This window comes from Telopea speciosissima, chromosome 8 (assembly GCF_018873765.1).
Source record: "Telopea speciosissima isolate NSW1024214 ecotype Mountain lineage chromosome 8, Tspe_v1, whole genome shotgun sequence".
In the NCBI taxonomy this organism is placed as follows: domain Eukaryota; kingdom Viridiplantae; phylum Streptophyta; class Magnoliopsida; order Proteales; family Proteaceae; genus Telopea; species Telopea speciosissima.
This window is the reverse complement of record NC_057923.1, coordinates 46,952,003-46,972,634: the sequence shown is the minus strand read 5'-3', so window position 1 is coordinate 46,972,634 and position 20,632 is coordinate 46,952,003. Positions and strand designations below refer to the sequence as shown.

The following is a 20,632-nucleotide window of genomic DNA, read 5'->3' as shown; positions in this document are numbered from 1 at the left end:
GAGTCTTGGTAGGGAAGAGGTTCCCTAATAGATAGATATGCGTGTTCTTCACGTGTTGGATAATGATCCTTGATGTATGAGTCCGAATAGGATCACTACATCTCTTTGGGATAACGTCCTTCTAATGATAAGATGACGTAGACCTTGGCGGTGACATCATGGTTAGACCTCGTTGGCTTGCATGGAAGACTTGGTTTCTGGATGACTTCTTGGGTCTATTCCTCTTGGATTTATCGAATGGACTTCTTTCAGTCAAGACACGTGGCATCTCAGAACTGGACTATGTATTTTAGGTTTATCACCGGCAATGACTAACAGCTGATCCAAGAAGCTAATCATCCTCTCGTGGTGTGGGAATAATTCTGTTTCTGAGCATTTAGTTAACAACTAATAATGTGAAAACAACAAGAATATCATGCAATCCAAAGTTTAAATTTTGTGAAGATGATTTGCTTAAAGCCTTGAATTACAATTTACACATTCTAAAGTTCCATCTTAGGCGATGAAGAGAATCAATTAAAAGAGATCTTTGATACATCTGTGAACATTCATATGACATTCTATAGGGCAACTACTTCTGGCAAGTCCAATAGATCTCAAAAATCAGGTTCATATGTTGGACTAGACAATCTGATGTGTGTTTAGAGTTGATTTTTAGTCAGCTTCTCAGGTTGAGTTGAGTTTGGATCCAAGGGTCTACTTTTGGTTGGGCTTTGGTTAGCACCAGTAAAAGGGAAACGAGTAAAGAGGGGGGAGAACAACCATTTCAATGTAGGGAAGAGATTGGGGAGAATTCATCTATGTAAATCACCAAGAAAAGAAGAAAGGAAAATCAGAAAATATAAGAGCAATGAGTTGCTGCTGCATGCACCTACTATATACGTAAGAAGAAATTCCTCGCCTATTGAGCTTCCGGAGGCAAGGAACTTAAGCAACCCATGGTGGAGGAACGCCGGAGCTCCGACAACGAAATGATGATCCGAAGGATCGAGTGAGGGAGGTATTATAGATTTCCAGCTTGGTGTGTGGGGTTGTTGGTGTTGCGTTGATGGTTGCAATGGCTTTACCTTTGTTTCTTTCACCGTCGGAGATCATCAACACAATCATTGTCTTCGCGCAAACAGATTGTGGTTCGTACGGATAATTAGATGATTCCGTGTTAATTAATGGTGTTTAATTTGCTAGTCAAATAAAGATGAGAGGCGTAGCAGATCTCAAGAGCAACTCTCTCAACAGCAGGGAAAATAGAGTGCCAATTTGCAGGTAGCATATGTATGGGAGGAGTAGCATCTCTACATTTTCAGGTCGTTGGAAGCCATAGATGGCCAATTTCAGCTCAGCGGCAAGAATGGTGGTCGCCTCGGAGGTGTAGTAGCTGTTGGGGCTTATTCTTTTGATTTGTTCTTGCTCCACAGTAGAAATAATGGAAGAGAGGCTAGTTTAGCAGGAAGGGCAATTTGGTCAATAAAAGATTCTAACGTTTTAGTCCCAGGTTAGCTGACTGGGTGTACTTATTGAATATTTTGGAAAGTAGGGTGGTGTCCGTAAATATCTATAACTCATAAGTGTTTTTGTAAATAATTGAAAACTCTGGGGGCACGTGTAAAAGCCCAAGAACCGAAACAAAGATTTTTGAACAAATCGAGCTCTGGGGAGGGTTCTATACTTCCATGGGGTTCCGTTTAACTGAAAGCCCAGCAATGGATTCCTCGTTGCAGAAGTTTCTAAGCTTTGAGTTCAGAATAGGAGCTCCATTGATGAGGAGGAGACGAAGACATTCATTGGAAGTAGCTGTAATTTCTTACCAGAAATTCGTTAGCTTCGCTTTGGAAGAAACACAACGTCGAGCCCATTTGATTTCCTCTCCTTTGCAGGTGAATTTGGGTCTTCTGCTCTTTCCTTTATGTGCTTCTACTGTTGTTTTTTCCCAAAAATATGAAACTTTTCGTATGACTTCTGCACCCAAACAGAGCAATCAACTTTGCTTCAAATATCATTTACTTCCTCACTTGGTTTATGATGTCCAATGGGTTCTTCGTTTAATTTACATAGTCCCACTTCTTGAAAAGGCGGAAGCTTCTTCAGATTTCAGTTATTTTACTTGAGTACCTCAGTTTTGACTACAAAGTTGAATACAAAATGGGTTCATGGTTAGATTAGTGCATAATTCACTATTAGATTAGAAAAGCCTAGAGGCTCAGTAATAGAATATCGATTCTGTTAAGTGAACTTCACCAAGAAAATAGGTGTCTAGTTCCATGTTACAAATTGACATCTGACCAGTTTGAGGAGGTTGCGGGTTGGAAGGAGTAAACTGCTTCCACATTTTCCTTTGCTGCTATCATATGTCTAGGGATTGCAGGAGTGGGTTTGATGTTATGCTTACTTCTGAGTTGAAGTGTTGAACACTGTGTGATGCTCGTCCGTTCAATGGTTTAGTGTCTGACATGGGGTGCTTCCATTCAGCTCATCCTTGCTTTTCTCTGCTGACGAGAGAGCTGTTCAGATTGGCATCTGATATAGTTTTTCATGCGTGCTGGGACAAAAACTATTGGTTACCATTTGGCTTCACATATCCTTGGTGTTTGGGTGTTCTCCCTTACCTAGTTGTGGTGATTGTAACTAAGTTATAATGATTTCAATTTTATATATATGTATATATATATGAGATTTTCACCGAATGTTTTAATATCTGGTGCTTCATTGATGAGCTTTCCATTTGAAATGGCTCAAAGAAAGCTACCATTTTGTGGGCATCATTACCGGAAGCTGCATGGAAATTCCCTGATTTGTTTCTTGTGGAAATCCACTTGGGATGCTGCAAATTTGTGTTGTTTTTTTTTCTCCAAAATTTTTAAATAAGAGGAAGAGTTGAGTCATTATGGCCAAATTGTGGTCTTGATTTTCATTTTGTTAAATCTCTTTCCTCAAAAAAAGTAATTAGGGAACCCTTGAAAGTATTGGGGAACGAGTCTCCAAGTTCTAGAAAATAAAGTTAAATTTATTTTTGGGATGATGGCAAGTTGTAGAGTTGGGCTATGATCAAGGTTTAAAATCTCGTTTCGTTTCGGTGTTTTGGTTTGACCGAAATTTTCGAGATACCGAAATTTCGTCGAAATATGGTATTTTTTCTGTGGGTGTAAAATGCCAAAATGACCGAGATTTCCGAAATTTCCGAAACGAAATGACCGAAATTACTGAGATTTCCAAAACGAGATGACCGAAATTTCCGAAATTTTCGAAATATTGCATTTTTTCAATTCGATGTTGCATTTCGTTTCGACTCGACCGAGATACTTGAAATTCTCGAAATCTCGACCGAGACGAAGCGAGTTTTTGTACTATGGCTATGATGTTGTGTTGTTCTAATGCACCCAAAACATGATGTATGGCGCGGAATGTTGGGCAGTAGATACCAAGATTAGGAAGAATAATGTAAAGATTGATCAGACTAGAGCTGAGTAGAGGGTAACCCTATTAATGGGAAGCTTCGAGAGAGCCGTTTGAGGCGGCATGGTATTGTGCAATAGAGGCCTTGAGATGCACCTGTACAAGGCAGTGTTTTGTTTTCAGATTGAAGGATCTAATTGAGCTAGGGGCAGGGCTATAATGTCCCTTGGAGAGGTAGTGTGGTAAGACATGCATAGGTTGGGCTTGGCCCCATGTATGGCACCATATAGAGCTGTTCGAGGGCATCGATTAAGTGGGTTTTTCTGTGCCTTGTTGATGTTGTTCTTCTTCTTATATTGCTATTTTATGTTTTTGTCTTTGCTTGGATCCATGTGGCTGACCCCATTTTGTTGGGATAAGGCTGAGTTGTTGTGGCAAGGTGTACAGTATCGGTCCGATACATAGTATGTTCCTATCAATACAAGACTATCAGATACGGTACGTGGAGAAACAAAATACTGGTATCAACATGTATTTACCCGTCATGGTTGATACAACCCGAGACGGGTCGATACAGTTCAATATGTCCAGCATCCGTAGTAGCGGCGATGGCAGCGGTGGCAGTAGTGGTGATGGAGAAGCAGTTCCTTCAACCGCATGTTACCCCCTCTCTTTCCTCTTTTATAGTTAGGTAGAGGTTTTTCTGTGGTCTGTCCACCCATGGAAGCTTCCATACAGTGCCACCTAATGTGCTACATGGAAGGATGATTTGGCAAATCTTATCGTTAAATTGGAAGGACATGGTTTAGATTGCTTACATGTCAATTTTCATGGTAGAACTAAATCGTTTACTATCCATGTATTGGCATCTTTCCTTGTGTTTTTAGCCATCCATTTGTTTTTCAAAATGTAACGAGTCTTCAAAGCTTTATACAACCACATGGCCTTTCAAAATTGACAGGTAATCACTAATCAGGGTATCATGGGGCAACTTGTACACATAATTTGGGCCCTAACTGATTTGCCACATGACGGATAGTGGCTCCGACTATCTAACATCCTATGGTTGGACCTAATTACTACTTATTTATGGTGTATTATGATTTAAATAGTAGCTTGCATGTACCCAAGCTTATCCATGCATATCTTAAGCATATTCATTGTATTTTTAGGGTATCTTGTGTCTCTTAGCGTCTCTCTGGTATGTTTCTTAAAACTTCCCTTCCAATATGTTGTCTGATACTGATAGTTGATACCTTGGATGGTACTGTTTGACTGGTTTAGTTTTCCACTGTTTAACTTTGGTTGTGAGGCTCCTTCCCTAAATGGACTGCGAATTTGGACTGTCTTATCGATATTAAGTGTGAAATATTCTTCAAGGTCATCTTGAGGCAGCTTAATCTTAAGGGAACAAGTTGTTGGTTCTGATCTATGTAACAGCTAAGATGGAGACCTACATATTTATTGTTATTTGCCTTGGGAAATAGGATGAGGCAACTTCCAAAGTCATGAAATAGATATCTACAGTAGGAGTGTCCTGCTGCTTGTGGATGGATAAATTTCTGACAAGGAAAAATTTCAGGAAATGAAGTGTCAGTGTTATATTGTTGAGAGTTAGGGGTAGTTTTGTCATTATTATTTTGGGTTTTTGGGGTTCTATGTTCTTTATCTTTCTTTAAGTCCTTATTTGTTAAGATGTAATAGGCGAGGGCTTAGGGGTAATTTCTTATAAACCCCTAACCATCTTACCTAATATTATGCGTCTCTTTTATTAATAGAACCCAGAATCTGCGATAGACATATTCTCTATTGCAGGCTGCTGTTTCCTCCTCTCGGCAGTGTGCTTCCCTTCTTTTTCTCTTCTTCTTCTTCTCTTTTCTGCTGGTTAGTTAGTTCTGATTTCTAACATATATAAGTTGTCAGTTTCTATTATTTCCTAGCCAATAGAATGTTTTGAATTGCATGGCTTTCAGCAATATACTTTCCACTTATATTGGATGATTTTACAACCTCTGAAATCTTCATGGTTGGCATTCCATCACCTGAATACTTTTGAAGGATTTTATAGCGGTGCATTTTTTTTATTAACAACTTGGGTGTATGTGTTACATTGCCACTGGTTAATTGACTTCAGCTCTTATTTGAATCTTTACTTTGCCATCTACAAATTGATATCAAATCACAAATTACATTAGAAATAGGAACTACATTGAGTTTGCATGAGGTTTATGATCTTCTGTTATTCCTTATTGTACCTCATTTTTGCTTCATCAGGAGAAATACAGTTCCTTAAAAGCCATGGATGGACAGACAGAGCTTCAGATGCTATCATTTCAAGCTCCCAAGATTAGGCTTCTCCGTGGTTTAACCATCGAAGGGAGTGAAGGAATGCAGGTAACAGTTTTCACTGGGTGTTTTGATGCTTTTTTTCAAACTCAATTTAATGAGATTCAGCATTTAATAGTTGTTAAGATTTTGCGGAGTTGGTTCTTCTACGCAGAACAGTCTCTTCAACTTGATAAGGACTTTGCTCCATAAGAAATTTGGCATGGTTAGAACTCTTGTGTAGAGTATGAAATAAAAGTAAAACTAGATCAGGTTATCTTGTAATGCTGCGACTGTTCACCTTTAATTTCCTAATGAAATGCACATGGACTTCTATTTGAAATTTGAATTTTGAGACGAGGACAACTCCTGAACGTCAATCTAGACTTCCCCAAGTCACTGAATCAGATCCTGAAAGTACCAAATACTCTTAACAATATAAAACTATCTAACAGATGGTCCTTTATAAATGGGCCAGGGGGGGGGGGGAGCTTCATAGTTCTTCATATGTATAAATGTATAATATCTGCATCATCTGGCTCTTCGCATTACCTGTGGTTCTGAAAAAATACATCTTCTTATGCATCCACTAACTTCACTAAGCCCCAGTCACCATAGAGCTGGATTACCTGTATCAGTTTCCGTTGATGTAGCTCAAACCCAAAAGTCTGACTCAACAGAGTGAGTTTCAGAGCACTCAATCGCTCTTTTTTTTTTAATCGAACCCAGATCTGTACTCAAACTCAGAGATCGATCCACCTCATTGACCAATCCTTCTAGTTACCGCCGATGAAGATCTGCTGCAGAGCAGCACTTCCAGGCTGTTGAAGAGGCCCCCAACAGAGATGAAGGTGCACAGCTTCCGGCAGGGGTGTAAAGAGTGCAAGGGCAGTGAGGTCCACTACGCCTTCACCTTTGAATAGTAACCGGAGAGATTCTGATGAGCTGTCAGCAGCGACTGCACACGAGAGAGAGCGAGGGAGAGAGAGCAATCTAATCAAATCCTTGAATTGCTGTGTTACCTTTTTCCATCCCATTGTATTTTTCAGGATTTGGTGACAAAGAGGATTATTGGCAGTGGACATGAGGAAAAGTGGCTCTATCTTCTTGATCCAGGAACATCCGTTTTGCCTGTTGCTTAGTCTTATGCATGTGGGTATAGTGATCGTAGTACTGTTGACTTCGTGATTCTGTGGCATCAACGTTTGGGTCATCCCTCATTTGGTGTTATGAAAAAAAAATTACCACATTTGTTTTCTTCTATTCCGTCCTCCCATATCTTTCAGTGTGAACCCTGTTTGTTTGCTCAACATTGTCATTCTCTTTATCCTTACCATGGCAATAGATCTACAATACCTTTTCATATTGTGCACACTGATGTTTGGGGTCCTTCTTCAACTACCTCTTTGTTTGGCTATCGTTATTTTGTATGTTTTGTTGATGTCTGTTCCTGTACTACATGGACCTTTTTGATGAAACATAAAAGTGAGGTCTATGATGCTTTAAAAAAGTTCTATCAAATGATTTGTACTCAATTTGATACTAAAATTAAGGTTGTTCGTTCTGATAAAAGGGGGGGGGGGGGAGAGAGTACATGTATGGGGGACTCCAAAACTTTTTTACCAATAATGGCATTATCCATCAGCTTATTTGTGTTGCCACGCCCCAACAAAATGGGGTAGCTGAGAGGAAAAATCGTCATTTATTGGAAGTCACTATGAGTCTACTTTTTGGCATGCATGTTCTTAAGATTTTTTGGCCAAATGCCCTTCTTACTGGTACCTTTTTAATCAACCACATGCACACTAAACTTCTTGGCTCCAAATCCCCTTAGGAAACATTGCCTCCTTAGACTTCTACTTTCTTCCTCCCAAGGTATTTGGATGTGTCTGCTACGTCCATACCAATAAATCTACTAGGACTAAGCTTGACCCCAAGGCACTCAAATGCCTTCTCCTTGGATATTCCTCCTCTACCATGGGGTATAATTGCTACCATCCTCTTCCCGAAGACGACTTCTCTCCAAAGATGTTACCTTCTTTGTGTAAAGGATAATACCATGTTAGAGTTTCAGAATGGAAGAGAAGAGAGAAAGAGAGAATCACACAAAAAGGTTTACGTGGTTCGGTTTGATAACCTATGTCCACGGAGAGAATGAAATGATTTCTATTCACACTTTGCAACATTGAATACAATCCTTAAATAAGGATGATTGTAATCTTCTATGTATAGCAAGATTCTTATTGTCTTTGCTATCTTTGATATCTTCCTTAAGAAGGCAGTGTTTGGTAGCTGGACTCTCTTGAGTCAATCTTTTATCTTTGGAATCTTCCTCTTTGATGGCCATCGAGATTACGTATTATTTTTAGATGATTATAGTAAGTTCTTATGGATTTATCCAATGTATTTAAAATCAGAAGTCTTGGGAATCTTTATTAAGTTCAAATCACTTGTTGAGACCCTATTTGACAGAAAGATAAAAAGATTTCATAGTGATTGGGGAGGAGAATATCAAACTGTCTCCAAATTTTTGGCAGAGGTCGGGATTACACATCGTGTGTCTTGTCCCCATAATCATGAACAAAACGGCTCCGCTGAACGCCGCAATCGCCAAATTGTTGAAATGGGCTTGGCTTTAATGGCGCATGCCTTTGTACCCCGTAAATTTTGGGCACGTGCCTTTGAAACTGCAGTTTTCCTCATCAATAGGCTGCCTACACCGATACTGCAAAATGAATCACCTCTTTTTCGCTTGCATGGAATCCGACCAGCCTATGACCAATTAAGAGTGTTTGGGTGAGCCTGCTTTCCACTCTTGAGGCCATATAATAAGCATAAAATGGACTACAGGTCCGGTCTACATGTTCTTTTGGGCTATAGTGCTATGCATTGGGGTTATCTCTCAGAGAAATGAGAGTGATGATGCTTCTTTTTGGTGGGACAATGGCAATTTTGGTCCTTGCACCTGATTTTGAGATGGTAAGTGTTGCAGACGTCCTGTAAACGTCCAGTAGTCTTTTCCCATGTCTTGAAGAATTGTTGCTAATTGCAAAGACGTTGAAGTGCTGTTTGGACTTCTTGGTAGAGACGACCTAGAGTCATCTGACTGAGCTGAAGGCCTTGAGTAGTCAAATGTTTGACAGCATCATTGCCCAAGAAATCTGGGTAAAACCGAGGAAGAGATGGAGAGGGAGGAGGCTGTATTGGAGCCTGGATCCAGCTGAGCTGATGTTCAAGTCTTTGCTTTTCTCGTTCTCGAGTAGAGATGAGGGAAGAGGCATAAGCAACATCTTTAACCGTAGTGGCTATGTGCATGAGTTCCTTGTGTAGAGCTTCGATTCGTTCCTTGAGATAACGAACATCAATCTCTTGTTGACTGAGATGAAGAGTAGTGTGTTCTTGATAGGACACAATCTTCTGGAGGTACTGGTTTTGCACAATAGCATTCTCGGCTTGCCAATTGAGCTGTGCTTCAACTGTAGTGTTGCCAGAAAGAGTTCCATCAGGTTGGACTGAATTGGAAGGTGTGACTTTCCATTTATGCAGGCGTCTATCATGATCTTCATGATGTGATGGATTACAGGATGGTGGAGAGTGGAATGATTGACGTCCCAGGCAGAGTACGTGGAATTGATGAGGATGTCTGGTATCATGGAGGGGTCCACATTGTTCTCCTGGCTCATAGTGCGCATGAATGCTTTCCAAGTGCTTCGTGACTCATCATCATAATCTCGATGTTCCCAGATGTCGACAGGTCCAGTGCTCTGGATAGAGAAGATGGGTTTCGTAAATGACGAGATGGTGAGATAAGGGAGGCGCAACTAGGGTAGGGTGGATATGGGCAACAAGTGGGTGAAAGAGGATGGTGACGTAGTACTGTTCTCTTGGAAGAGTTGAGAGAGTACTGATCCAATGGGAAAGGGGAGCGACCAGTTGGAGGAATCTAGCAAAATGGTATGGGACAGCTGGACGGATAAATCTGTGGGATTGGGATCTGGAAGGGAGTCTGTAGGTGACGGTGGTCTGCCTTAGGTAATGAAGGAGGGCATGGGTGGAAAACACATAGCGATCTTATGGACAACGAGGAGATGCCAGAAGAAGACTACATATTCTTTGGTGAAGTTGTAGTAATAGGTCATGGTAAAGAGGGTAAGGAATGGATGGTCTGGATGGCAAGTTTGCCAATCATACAAAAGTCCATGACGGGCGACCAGGACTTTGAGCATATCTTGGTAAGTTTGGGTGTTGTAGGAAATCATGGTTCGTCCCGAAATATCACAGTAAATTTCGGGTGGTAGGGAAGGAAGCAAGGATGTAAGGTCATCTGGGTCATCTGGGGGAGGTGGCTGGGATGGTCCGGGGTCTGGAGGAGGCTGAGAAGGGCCAGGGTCTGTTGGCCAGAGGGGCATACAAAGAATGGGTATGGCGGGAGGGGGAGAGACTGGTATTTTGGACCTGGATAGAAAGTCTGCCAAGACATTGTCTTTGCCTTTGATATGCTTGACATGAAAAGACCATTGAGAGAACCATCGAGCCCATCGGAGGAGTTGTGGTTCCGGGAGAACCTTCTGTCTGAACTGCAACATTTTTGGGAAAGCTGACATATCCATAGAGTTCTAGGATCCTCCTTACCTGGCCGTGATGCCCTTATTGGTTTTGATCTTCTGACCAAGTTCCCAGGCCTTCAATGGAGTGCCCATGGTCTCACTTATAAGAAGCAAACCTTACCATGGACCACTACTCCTACCCTTCTCTCCCTCACTTCTCCACTAGATGATATCAAGCAAAAGCTAATCTCTCAGTGTTGTGCAGATTCTCATATAGATTTTCTCACAAAGTGTGATCATCCCCTTTGGACGAATTCAAAGTTCTTCATCAGATTGCCCTTCAAGAAAAATGAAGATGCCAATCCTACCAAGGCTAGCCATTCTGGCATGAATCCAGCCCACTTGGCCTTAGCCCAGGAAGAAGTTTCACTCCTCCAAGCCCAAGGTCTCCTTGACCCCCAGTCTCGACGGAGCATTGTCTCCAAGCATGTTGTATTTGATGAAGAACGGTTTCCATTTCGGGAGATTACACATACCACCCCTCCAGTGCAATCGGGTTCCCCATCCCTGTTGGGACCACCACCTGTGATTTATTGGTCTGCTACACAGGACATCAGCCCAGGCGTCACTAGAAGTCCAAGTCCCGGACCGCCCCCAACCCAAGAAGAAGACACAACCTCTCTTGGTTCAACCTATTGACTTTGTGGTCGACTTACCGGCTCCATCCCCAAGCCCATCACCTCCACCACCTCGTCATCCCATGGTGACTCGTACTCAAGATGGCACTTGAAGACCGAAATTGTTTACGGCCTCAACACACCCACGATCCTCTGTTGAGGTTGAGCCCACATCCTTTACCATAACAAATAAAAGACCTGAGTGGCGCCATGCAATGAATGAGGAATTCACTGCTCTTCTAAAAAATGGAACCTGAAGCTTGGTTCCGCGTAGTCAGGCTACTAATATAGTGGGGTGTAAATGGGTCTTCAGGATAAAACGTAAGGCCGATGGCACCCTCGATCGGTACAAAGCCCGCTTTGTCGCCAAAGGTTACAATCAACAAGAAGGCCTTGATTACACAAACTTTCAGCCCTGTGGTAAAGTCTACAACCATTCGACTGGTGTTTATTGCATTATCTAATGCCTGGCCTATCCAACAGCTCGATGTCCAAAATGCATTTTTGCATGGCATTCTCAAGGAAGAAGTGTTTATAACTCAACCACCGGGCTTTGTTGATACAGCACGCCCCAACCACGTGTGTCATCTACACCGCTCCCTATATGGGCTCAAGCAAGCGCCCGTGCATGGTTTGACCGTCTCAGTTCATTTCTATTAGAACATGGATTCAATGGCTCTAAGACCGACACCTCCCTGTTTATATATCATCAGCATGGCATCACACTATACATCCTTATTTATGTGGATGACATCATCATAACAGGAACCAATGCAATCTTTTTTGCTAGTTTTATTCAACGCATGTCCAGTGTATTTGCTATCAAAGATCTGGGGGGCCTTCACTACTTCCTTGGAATTAGCGTCCTTCGTGACCATAACGGGCTAGTTCTGTCTCAACGTCAATATCTTATTGATCTCCTCCAACGGTTGAACATGGTGGATTGTAAATCTATTTAGACACCTATGGCGGTTACTCCTCCTCTCACCAAGTTTAGAGGGGAGCCAATGATCGATCCGACCTTATATCGAAGCACTGTTGGGGCGCTCCAATATGCAACCTTGACAACACTTGATATTCAATTTGCTGTCAACAAGGTCTGTCAATTTATGCATTGTCCCACAATTGATCATTGGTCTGCTGTTAAACAGATTTTACGGTACTTGAAGGGCACAATTGATCATGCTCTCCGACTTGACAAACAAGAAGGGATGCAATTGTCTGCGTACAGTAATGCTGATTAGGCAGGGTGCCCGGATGACAAAAATCAACAGGTGGTTTTGCTATCTATCATGGCAATAATCTAATTTCTTGGTGCTCCCGTAAACTGGCTATGATAGCACGCTCTAGTACAGAGTCAGAATGTCGGACCCTTGCCAACACAGTGGCTGAATTGACTTGGATTCAATCCTTACTGAAAGAGTTGCAAGTCTTTCTCCCACAGGCTCCAGTCCTATGGTGTGATGATGTCGGGGCAACGTATCTCACCGCCAATCCAGTCTTTCATGCCCGTACAAAAGATGTTGAAATTGATTTTCATTTTGTCTGTGACAAGGTTGCTACAGGGAATCTCCAAGTTCGGTTTCTCTCCACTAAAGATCAAATAGCGGACATATTCACCAAACCGTTATCTCATGTCCGGTTCACATCATTGGCTGCCAATCTCAAGGTGACTCCGCCCCCGTTTCGATTGAGGGGGAGTGTAAAGGATAATACCACATCATTATCGCATGAGATTAGAAATCAATCTCATGCTCAAAGGATTCGGTTGATGGAGATTCCTAAATCAATATCACATGCTCAATATGTCATCCCATCTATGGAAGATCACACAGGTCAAGGTTCACGTGAGCAAGGTGTCTTTCCATCCTTAGAAGATTGCATATATCAAGGTCTAACCAGTTGTGAGCCAACTACAGACAGTAATGTATTGATCACCATCAGAGAGGAAGATTCCAAAGATAAAAGATTGACTTAAGAGAGTCCAGCTACCAAACACTGCCTTCTTAAGGAAGATATTAAAGATAGCAAAGACAATAAGAATCTTGCTATACATAGAAGATTACAATCATCCTTATTTAAGGATTGTATTCAATGTTGCAAAGTGTGAATAGAAATCATTTCATTCTCTCCGTAGCATAGGTAATCAAGCCGAACCACGTAAACCTTTTTGTGTGATTCTCTCTTTCTCTCTTCTCTTCCATTCTCAAACTCTAACACTTTGAATCTATACCTTTCTTCACTCCTCATCAACATCCTCTTCAGGAGGAGAATAGTGGAAATGAAGAGGTTGTTGATATCCCTTTTATCCCACCTTTGCCTACTTCTCCATTTCTGTTTGATATTGGGAAACATAAAGAATGGGTTGTTGTTGATATTAATGATCAATCAAGTGTTGGTTCGGGTAATAAGGAGCCAATTGTGTACAAAAGAAAGAGATGGAAGAAGAAGACCTGCCAAGAGTCCTCTTTGGATCCACATCCTGAGCTCCTCATTCCTCAGTCACTTAACACTCTTTCTCTTCCCTCTGAGTTGGATCTTCCCATTGCTATTCGAAAGGGAAGGGGAGTTTGTACTAATCCCATAGCTCAGTTTGTCTCTTATGATGCTCTATCTTCCACAGGTGTTGCTTTTACTATTGCCCTTTTCTCCATTTCCATTCCCAAGAATGTCATTGAGGTCATGTCTGACCCCAAGTGGAAGCAAGCCATGTCTGAGGAAATGCTGGCACTTGAAAAGATTTGCACTTGGAAACTGGTTGATCTTCCCAAGGAGAGAGTTCCAATTGGATGCAGATGGGTTTACACAGTTAAGTACCGATCAGATGGTACAGTTGAGAGATACAAGGCTGGGTTGGTTGCTAAAGGATATAGTCTGGTGTATGAGATTGATTATCAGGAGACATTTGCTCCTGTGGCTAAACACAACTTAATATTAGGCGACAACTTACCTTGGCCTAGTTTTTCCGCTCGGATGCCTAAGTGGCACCTAGGCGACTCTTTGACAACTATGACATAGAGTTGCCACTTGCCACTGATCGTATCATTATGAGATAAAAAATAAACCCTAAATTACTGCTAGAACAGTGGTAAGAAGGGATCGAATCCACGGGGAACTGGAAGGCTAAATTTACTAAAATTGATGTGAATGTTGTTTTGAAAATCAAATTTGCAAAATTTAAAACTAAATTAAAACTAAGTAAAAGCTAATTAACAAAGAAGTGAATTAATGAGAAGAAACTATCCTTAGGTTTTGAATCCGTTTTGGCATTATTACCTAATCTCTGGCGCATACTTCGGTTCACTAAAACTAAAAGTTCCAATGCAGCCATAAAAAGAAATATGATTCCAGGCTACCCTAAGTATAACCTATCCTGTCAAGCACTATCGTCCATCACTTTTGCTTGGCATGCTTAGTTTGATTGGTTAAAGGCTATCTTCGGTGTTTGCCAAAAATCACATACAAAGAAACCATTGTTTGAATAGAACAAGTGAATCACAGAGACAAATATTCTAAACTGATTTAACTAGTAAAAATCATCTACAAGGGAAGAGGACTTTAACATCAAACAATCAAGTATGCTTTACGACCAGAAATCTAATAATAATAAACCAAAACTTCATCTAAACCTAAGGATAGACAGAAGACTTAGCCGATCATGGTGCGAGTCGATAGGAGGACACTTTGGAGACGATGATCCATGGAGTCAAAACGCAGGAGGCTGAATTGATGCAATGTTGATCGATGGTGCTCAATGGAAGTGCTGGATGGAGGTGTGCTTGGCGATCTCTGCGAGTTGCTGTCCATGAAGAAAACGTTGGCAGAAGAAGAAAGGGTTTGAGAAGAGAAGAAAAATATGGTGGAAGATGGAGAGGGCTGCTATATAGATCGTGGATGGAAGGGAGAGATTGAAAAAATAATAAAAAAGAATATATCCAAAGAGATTTTAAAGGAGTTGGGATTTAGTTGATGGGAAACCATGGAGAGATCAGAGGGATTTAGGGGAAAGAGAGAAGAAAACGTGGAGGGGTTTTAGGAAAGAGAAAAAGAGAGTTTTAGAGGGCCAATGAGATTTTAGGAGATTTGGGAGAGAAAACGTGGAGGGTTGAGAGAGAACCGTGTGAGAGAGTGATAGGGAAGAGAGAGAGATAGAATTAGAGAAGGAGAGAGAGAATTTAACCTATTTATTTAAATCTAAAAATCAACCTAAATTCTAAATTTGGTCAAAATCCTTTGAAAATATCTCTCCATCTTGGCCCTGGATGGACCCAATCCGAGAATTAAAGTTGCTCCAATTAATGTTCCGGACGATATGAGCCCAATATCGGATATCTTCTGAAAATTTCCCAATTTTAAGAAATTACAGTTATGCCCTTGCGCTTGATTTTCCTTTGTTGCCCAATTTCATGGTCATACTTCTAATTTGAGGTGAAATATCTTCAATGCCCTTGGGTCTTCAGCGAAACTTCTTCCCATCTCGCCCTTGATCACATGTGAGTCGATCCATGGGTAGACTGGTGCCTAGATTGCATCAAATCCTTCCATTCAGCATCTTTTATGCGCATGACCCTATAACACCCTGCAATCACAAGTACATAGCAAAATTGAATTAATTAAACCAAAGATATTAAATTAGAACCAACAATTAAATAGAAATTCAATGCATAATTACAGCCCGATCAACCAACTAGATTAGGGTCTAGGACACACAAATAAAATTTTACTTCAAGGACAAATTGGTCCTACCAAGAGATTGAGATCCTGTAAAGTTACGGTCTGGGAAAAGTGTTAGGCACCCCAATCCACCCGGTGAAAACCAGTCTTTCATTTAGTTGACATTTATTAAGTAATGAATATTTCCCAGAAGTTGTCAAATGGAATTTAAATTAACGTGTCATATGTTCATCCACATTGTATTTTGCAACAAAGAAAATAGAAGTGAAAAGTAAATTAGCATTACAAATTTGCCCTTTGAAATGGAATACATTTGAAGGGGATGGGGAATGGATTCTGCTGGCTTGGCAGTTCATAATCAAGGTGTATTCTATAGCTTGAGGTTAGTGCACAAGATATTTACAAAAATGCCATTATGTATGAAATGACCTAATAACATGACAAAAATACATGAAAAATTGCCTAAATGCATGTGCAACATGGAAATGCATGAAAAAGTATCAAAATCATGGAAACAAGTTGAAAACAGCCCCTGGAAAATTCAGAGAAAGTAAAAGATGAAATTACTAAAATGCCCTTATGTGCTTACATGCATGAGGTAAACCTAAAAGTTAATAAAAATGCATGGAGAGAATATCTATTAGCATGAACATACATAATTCTATCCCTAAAATGATGAAAACAAAATAAAAATAATTTTTGAAAAATTTGGACGAAAATAAGTGAAATAACAAAAATTACCTCTATTAGGTTGTCAATATTGTTTGCGCTTATGCACCCCAAATAGGACTAGATGAAAGTAGTAAGCGCCAATTTTGGGACGACATGGATGAGTTAGTATAGGGTTTTGGCCATGATGAAAAGATTATTATTGGAAGTGACCTGAACGGCCATGTTGAGAGCGATTGTAAAGGCTATGAAGGTGTCTGTGGAGGCTTCAGAGTTGGGGGGAGGAATGAGGAGGGGACCTCAATCCTAGACTTTGCAGTAGCGTATGATCTATCCATTGTGAATACTTTCTTTGAAAAAAGAGAGGAACGCTTAGTTACCTACAAAAGCCAGTCAAATACATTTCTTCCTAGCTAGATGGGCAGACAGAATGTTGTGTAAGGATTGTAAGGATATTCCTGGGGAGAGTCTAGGCATCCAACATAGACTGGTGGTCTTGGATATGTGCCTTAGTGCAGAAGTGTAGGAGGAGGGAACCTATATACCCTAAGATAAGATGGTGGAGACTAAAAGGGGAGTCCCTAGGCACATTTACTGAAATTGTGGTCAAACAAGGAGAGTAGGACTTTGAGGGAGACAACAATGAGATGTGGAGCGAGATGATGACTTGTATCAAGAGGGTTGCCAAAGAAGTGTTGGGGGAAGCAAAGGGTAGGGGTCAGGCCCCCAGGCAGATTTGGTGGTGGGATGAAGAGGTCCAAGTAGCCATCAAGACCAAGAAAGAGAGGTTTAAGACATGACAATGGACTAAGGAAACAGAGGATAAAAAGAGGTATATTGAGGCCTAAAACAAGGCTAGGAAGATGGTGGGGATGGCTAGGGGGAGGAAATATGAGGAGCTTATATTAATCTAAATACAAAGGAAGGGAAAAAAGCTATTTAGAAAATAGCTAAAATGAGAGAAAGGAAGAGTAGAGATTTCGACTCGGTGAGATGTATAAAAGGGGAGGATGGAAGAGTGTTGGTAAGGGATGAGGACATTGTGAGGAGATGGGATGAGTATATTTGTGGTATTTTAAATGGAGATTGTTCGAATATGACCGAACTAGTTAACTGCATTATTCATCGAGACACCACACATCATAGATATGTATGAAAGATTGGTGTGGTGAAAGTTAAAGAAGCCTTAAGAAAGATGAAAGTAAGAAAAACACTAGGCCCGAATGAGATCCCAATTGAAGTTTGGAAGGCCCTGGGAGTTTGTGGGGTATATTGGTTAACCAAGTTATGTGACATGTTATGATCTCAAGAAAATGCCAGATGATTGGGGGCGAAGCATTGTAGTTCCGGTTTACAAAAATAAGGGGGATGTCCAGAGCTGCAATAACTATAGAAGCATAAAACTAATGAGTCATACTATGAAACTTTAGGAGAAGGTTATTGAAGCCCGTCTGAGAAGAGAGACTCATGTCTCGAAGAATCAATTTGGTTTTATGCCTAGTAGATCCACGACAGAAGTTATCTACCTTCTGAGGAGGCTCATGGTAAGGTGTAGAGCTAGTAAGAAGGATCTCCATATGGTCTTTATTGACCTGGAGAAAGCCTATGACAGAGTCCCTAGAGATTTAATTTGGCATGTTCTTGCGAAGCGAGGGGCGTCGAGTAAGTATATAGAGGTAATTAAAGATATGTATGATGGTGTGGTGACTAGTGTGGGATCTGGGGGAGGCCAGGGCAAGGAATTCCCAATTATGGTTGGGTTACATCAAGAATCAGTCCTAAGCCCGTATTTGTTGCGCTTATCATTGATAAATTAACCAAGAACATCCAAGACGAGGTACCGTGGTGTATGCTCTTCGCCGTCGATATCGTTTTGGTGGATGAGACAAAAGCAGGGATTACCGATAAGTTAGAGATGTGGAGATCGACCTTGGAAACAAGAGGCTTTAAGATTAGTAGATCAAAGACGGAGTGTATGAGGTGTAACTTCAGTCACACTATGATAGATGATGACATAGTGAAAATTAAGGAGAGATACCGCCAAGTGACTATTTCAGATATCTGGGGTCTATCATACACAAAGAAGGTGACATAGATGATGATGTTTCACAAAGAATTAAAGTGGGATGGATGAAGTGGAGAGGTGCGATCGGAGTACTGTGTGACCGGCACATTTCTTTAAAGCTTGAAGGAAAGTTCTATAGGACTGTTGTTCAACTTGCTATGATGTGTGGGGCGGAATTTTGGACAGTTAAGAAGTTGCCATATAGTGAAGCTATATGTTGAAGAGATGAGAATGTTAAGATGGATGTGCGGCAAAACTAGGAAGGATAAACTGAGGAACGAGTGTATTAGAGCTGATGTGGGAGTTGCCCCGATTAGCAACAAGCTCCGAGAATGTTGTTTGAGGTGGTTTGGCCATGTGCAAAGGAGGCCTGGGGACGCTCCAGTAAGGAGGAGTGATCTAATGCCGATTGAAGGAGCTAAAAGAGCTAGGGGCAGGCCTAAAATGACCATACTTGAGAAGAATGACATGCTTAGTCTGGGTCTTGTGCCAAGTATGACCTCAGATAGAGCCTATTGGAGGGCAAGGATCCAAATTATCGACACCATGTAACTGAGATCTTCCTGATTTCCTGGTCTATCCTCTTTCCTCTTACTTTCATTTTTTATTAAATTTGAAAGGATCCGTGTAGCCAACTCCTTTTAATTGGGATAAGGCTGAGTTGTTGACAAAAAATTACCACTATTGGTCTTATAGTCACAAGTATCACTAAATATATAACCTAAAAGTCATATGAATGCATAGTTCAAAATCTCGCCGAGATTTCAGCAAGATCTCGAAAAACTCGAGAAACTCGAGCTTCTCGAGACGAGTTATTATACGAAAGAAAAAAAATGTAAAAACTCGAAAAACTTGACCGAGATTTCGAATATTTCAAGAATCTCGGAGATATCTCGGTGAAATCTGGAATATTTCAAGAATCTCGACCTCCTCCGTACTCATAGAGTCATATTATTGTATTGTTGGGACTTGGGAGTTAAGACGTGGAAGACTAGGGTAGTAAGGTGTCTATGACTTATGTATTATTCATTTTACTTAGGTTGGGTGTCTATGTAATATGCATTGTGAACACTTTATTGTATCTTGTGGTTTGTAGTAGAAACTTTAAGTCTTTAACTATTTCTTAAATAATTATTCAATATTATGTGCATAATTACTTGTTTTACTTGCCAATTATGTCTCATATCATTCAAACAATGTGTAGAATAGACAATATTACATTAAGGGTTCGGCCTTTACTGCCAACCAAGGGTGCTAATTCAAAACACCAAATTGGGTTTTTTTTTTTAAAAAAAAATTTGAACCTTTAAATATGTTTATTAAGCCTAAAAACAAGCTTGCCTTAAAGTTTCGGAGCCAACTATGGTCATATGCCCACCGAAACATTAAAAAAAAAAAAAAAAACACAGTCTCGCCGAGATCTCGGAAAACTTGACCTGGTCGAGACCATGGTCGAGACTGAGTTTTAGAACCTTGTATGAATGTAAACATAGTATAAACTACCCAGTACCTAGAAAGGGAACAATAGAATCAAGACACAACAATCAAGTTGGAAAATTGTGGAAAATGTCCATTCGAAATTTGCAAAACTAACCCTTAACAATCCTTCCACCATTGAGATTTTGCTTTCCTTATCTATGTGTGCACTGCTTCAACACTGGCGAATAGGAGGTCGGCTTTACTGAAGAAGAAGGGGCGTCGGGGCGGGCCTGGTACTTGTGGGTCCCGCCCCCTCTGCAACAAGTGCTTGTTGGACCCCCACCCTGACGCAGGTCCAAGCATTAGGAAGAAGAAGAAGCCATGATATGGCTGCTGTTTTGTTTTTTTCGTTGGAGCCTTTTCATTCCCATACTTAGTTTTATTTCAAGTACTTAGCTATTAGGGGTAAATATGTCTTTTGCCCTTTTAATTTTTTAAGTGGTGTTTTTTAAAACTTATTAGTCCCCCTCCATGATTTCTATTGAGGGCTGGAGGATTTGATTTGTACTAGGAATCAGTCTTAGGCTCCTATTCCTAAACTGAATTGGGAGTTTGATTTGTATTAGGAATCAGTTTAGGCTCTATTCCTAAACTGAATTGATTTAAGGCCTTTGGCCATATTATTATAAATAAAGCTCAACGTGCCCACAATTCAATTATTCAAATTTTGCTTTCAAGCTTGCTGCCATTGCTGCCATTGCTCTCTGAGTGTTACATCCTTGTGGATCTCAAGGTGGATAGGGTGGGTGGACTCCTGCGACTCCTTGCATCGAGAAGATCGGGAGGTTTCTTCAATTTTCAAGCTG

The 20,632-nt window shown here is 40.8% G+C and overlaps 1 protein-coding gene across 1 annotated transcript in view; it reads left to right on the top strand.

Annotated features, from left to right (window-relative positions):
- The first annotated feature begins 1,606 nt into the window (after positions 1-1,606).
- Positions 1,607-20,632, top strand: part of LOC122671382 (phytochromobilin:ferredoxin oxidoreductase, chloroplastic) — a 33,733-nt gene continuing 14,707 nt past the window's right edge. The window contains exons 1-2 of the mRNA XM_043868558.1: positions 1,607-1,874; positions 5,665-5,784. Coding sequence (XP_043724493.1) covers positions 1,671-1,874; positions 5,665-5,784 — 324 coding nt within the window. The 5' untranslated portion in view covers positions 1,607-1,670. The remainder of the gene's footprint in view (positions 1,875-5,664; positions 5,785-20,632) is intronic.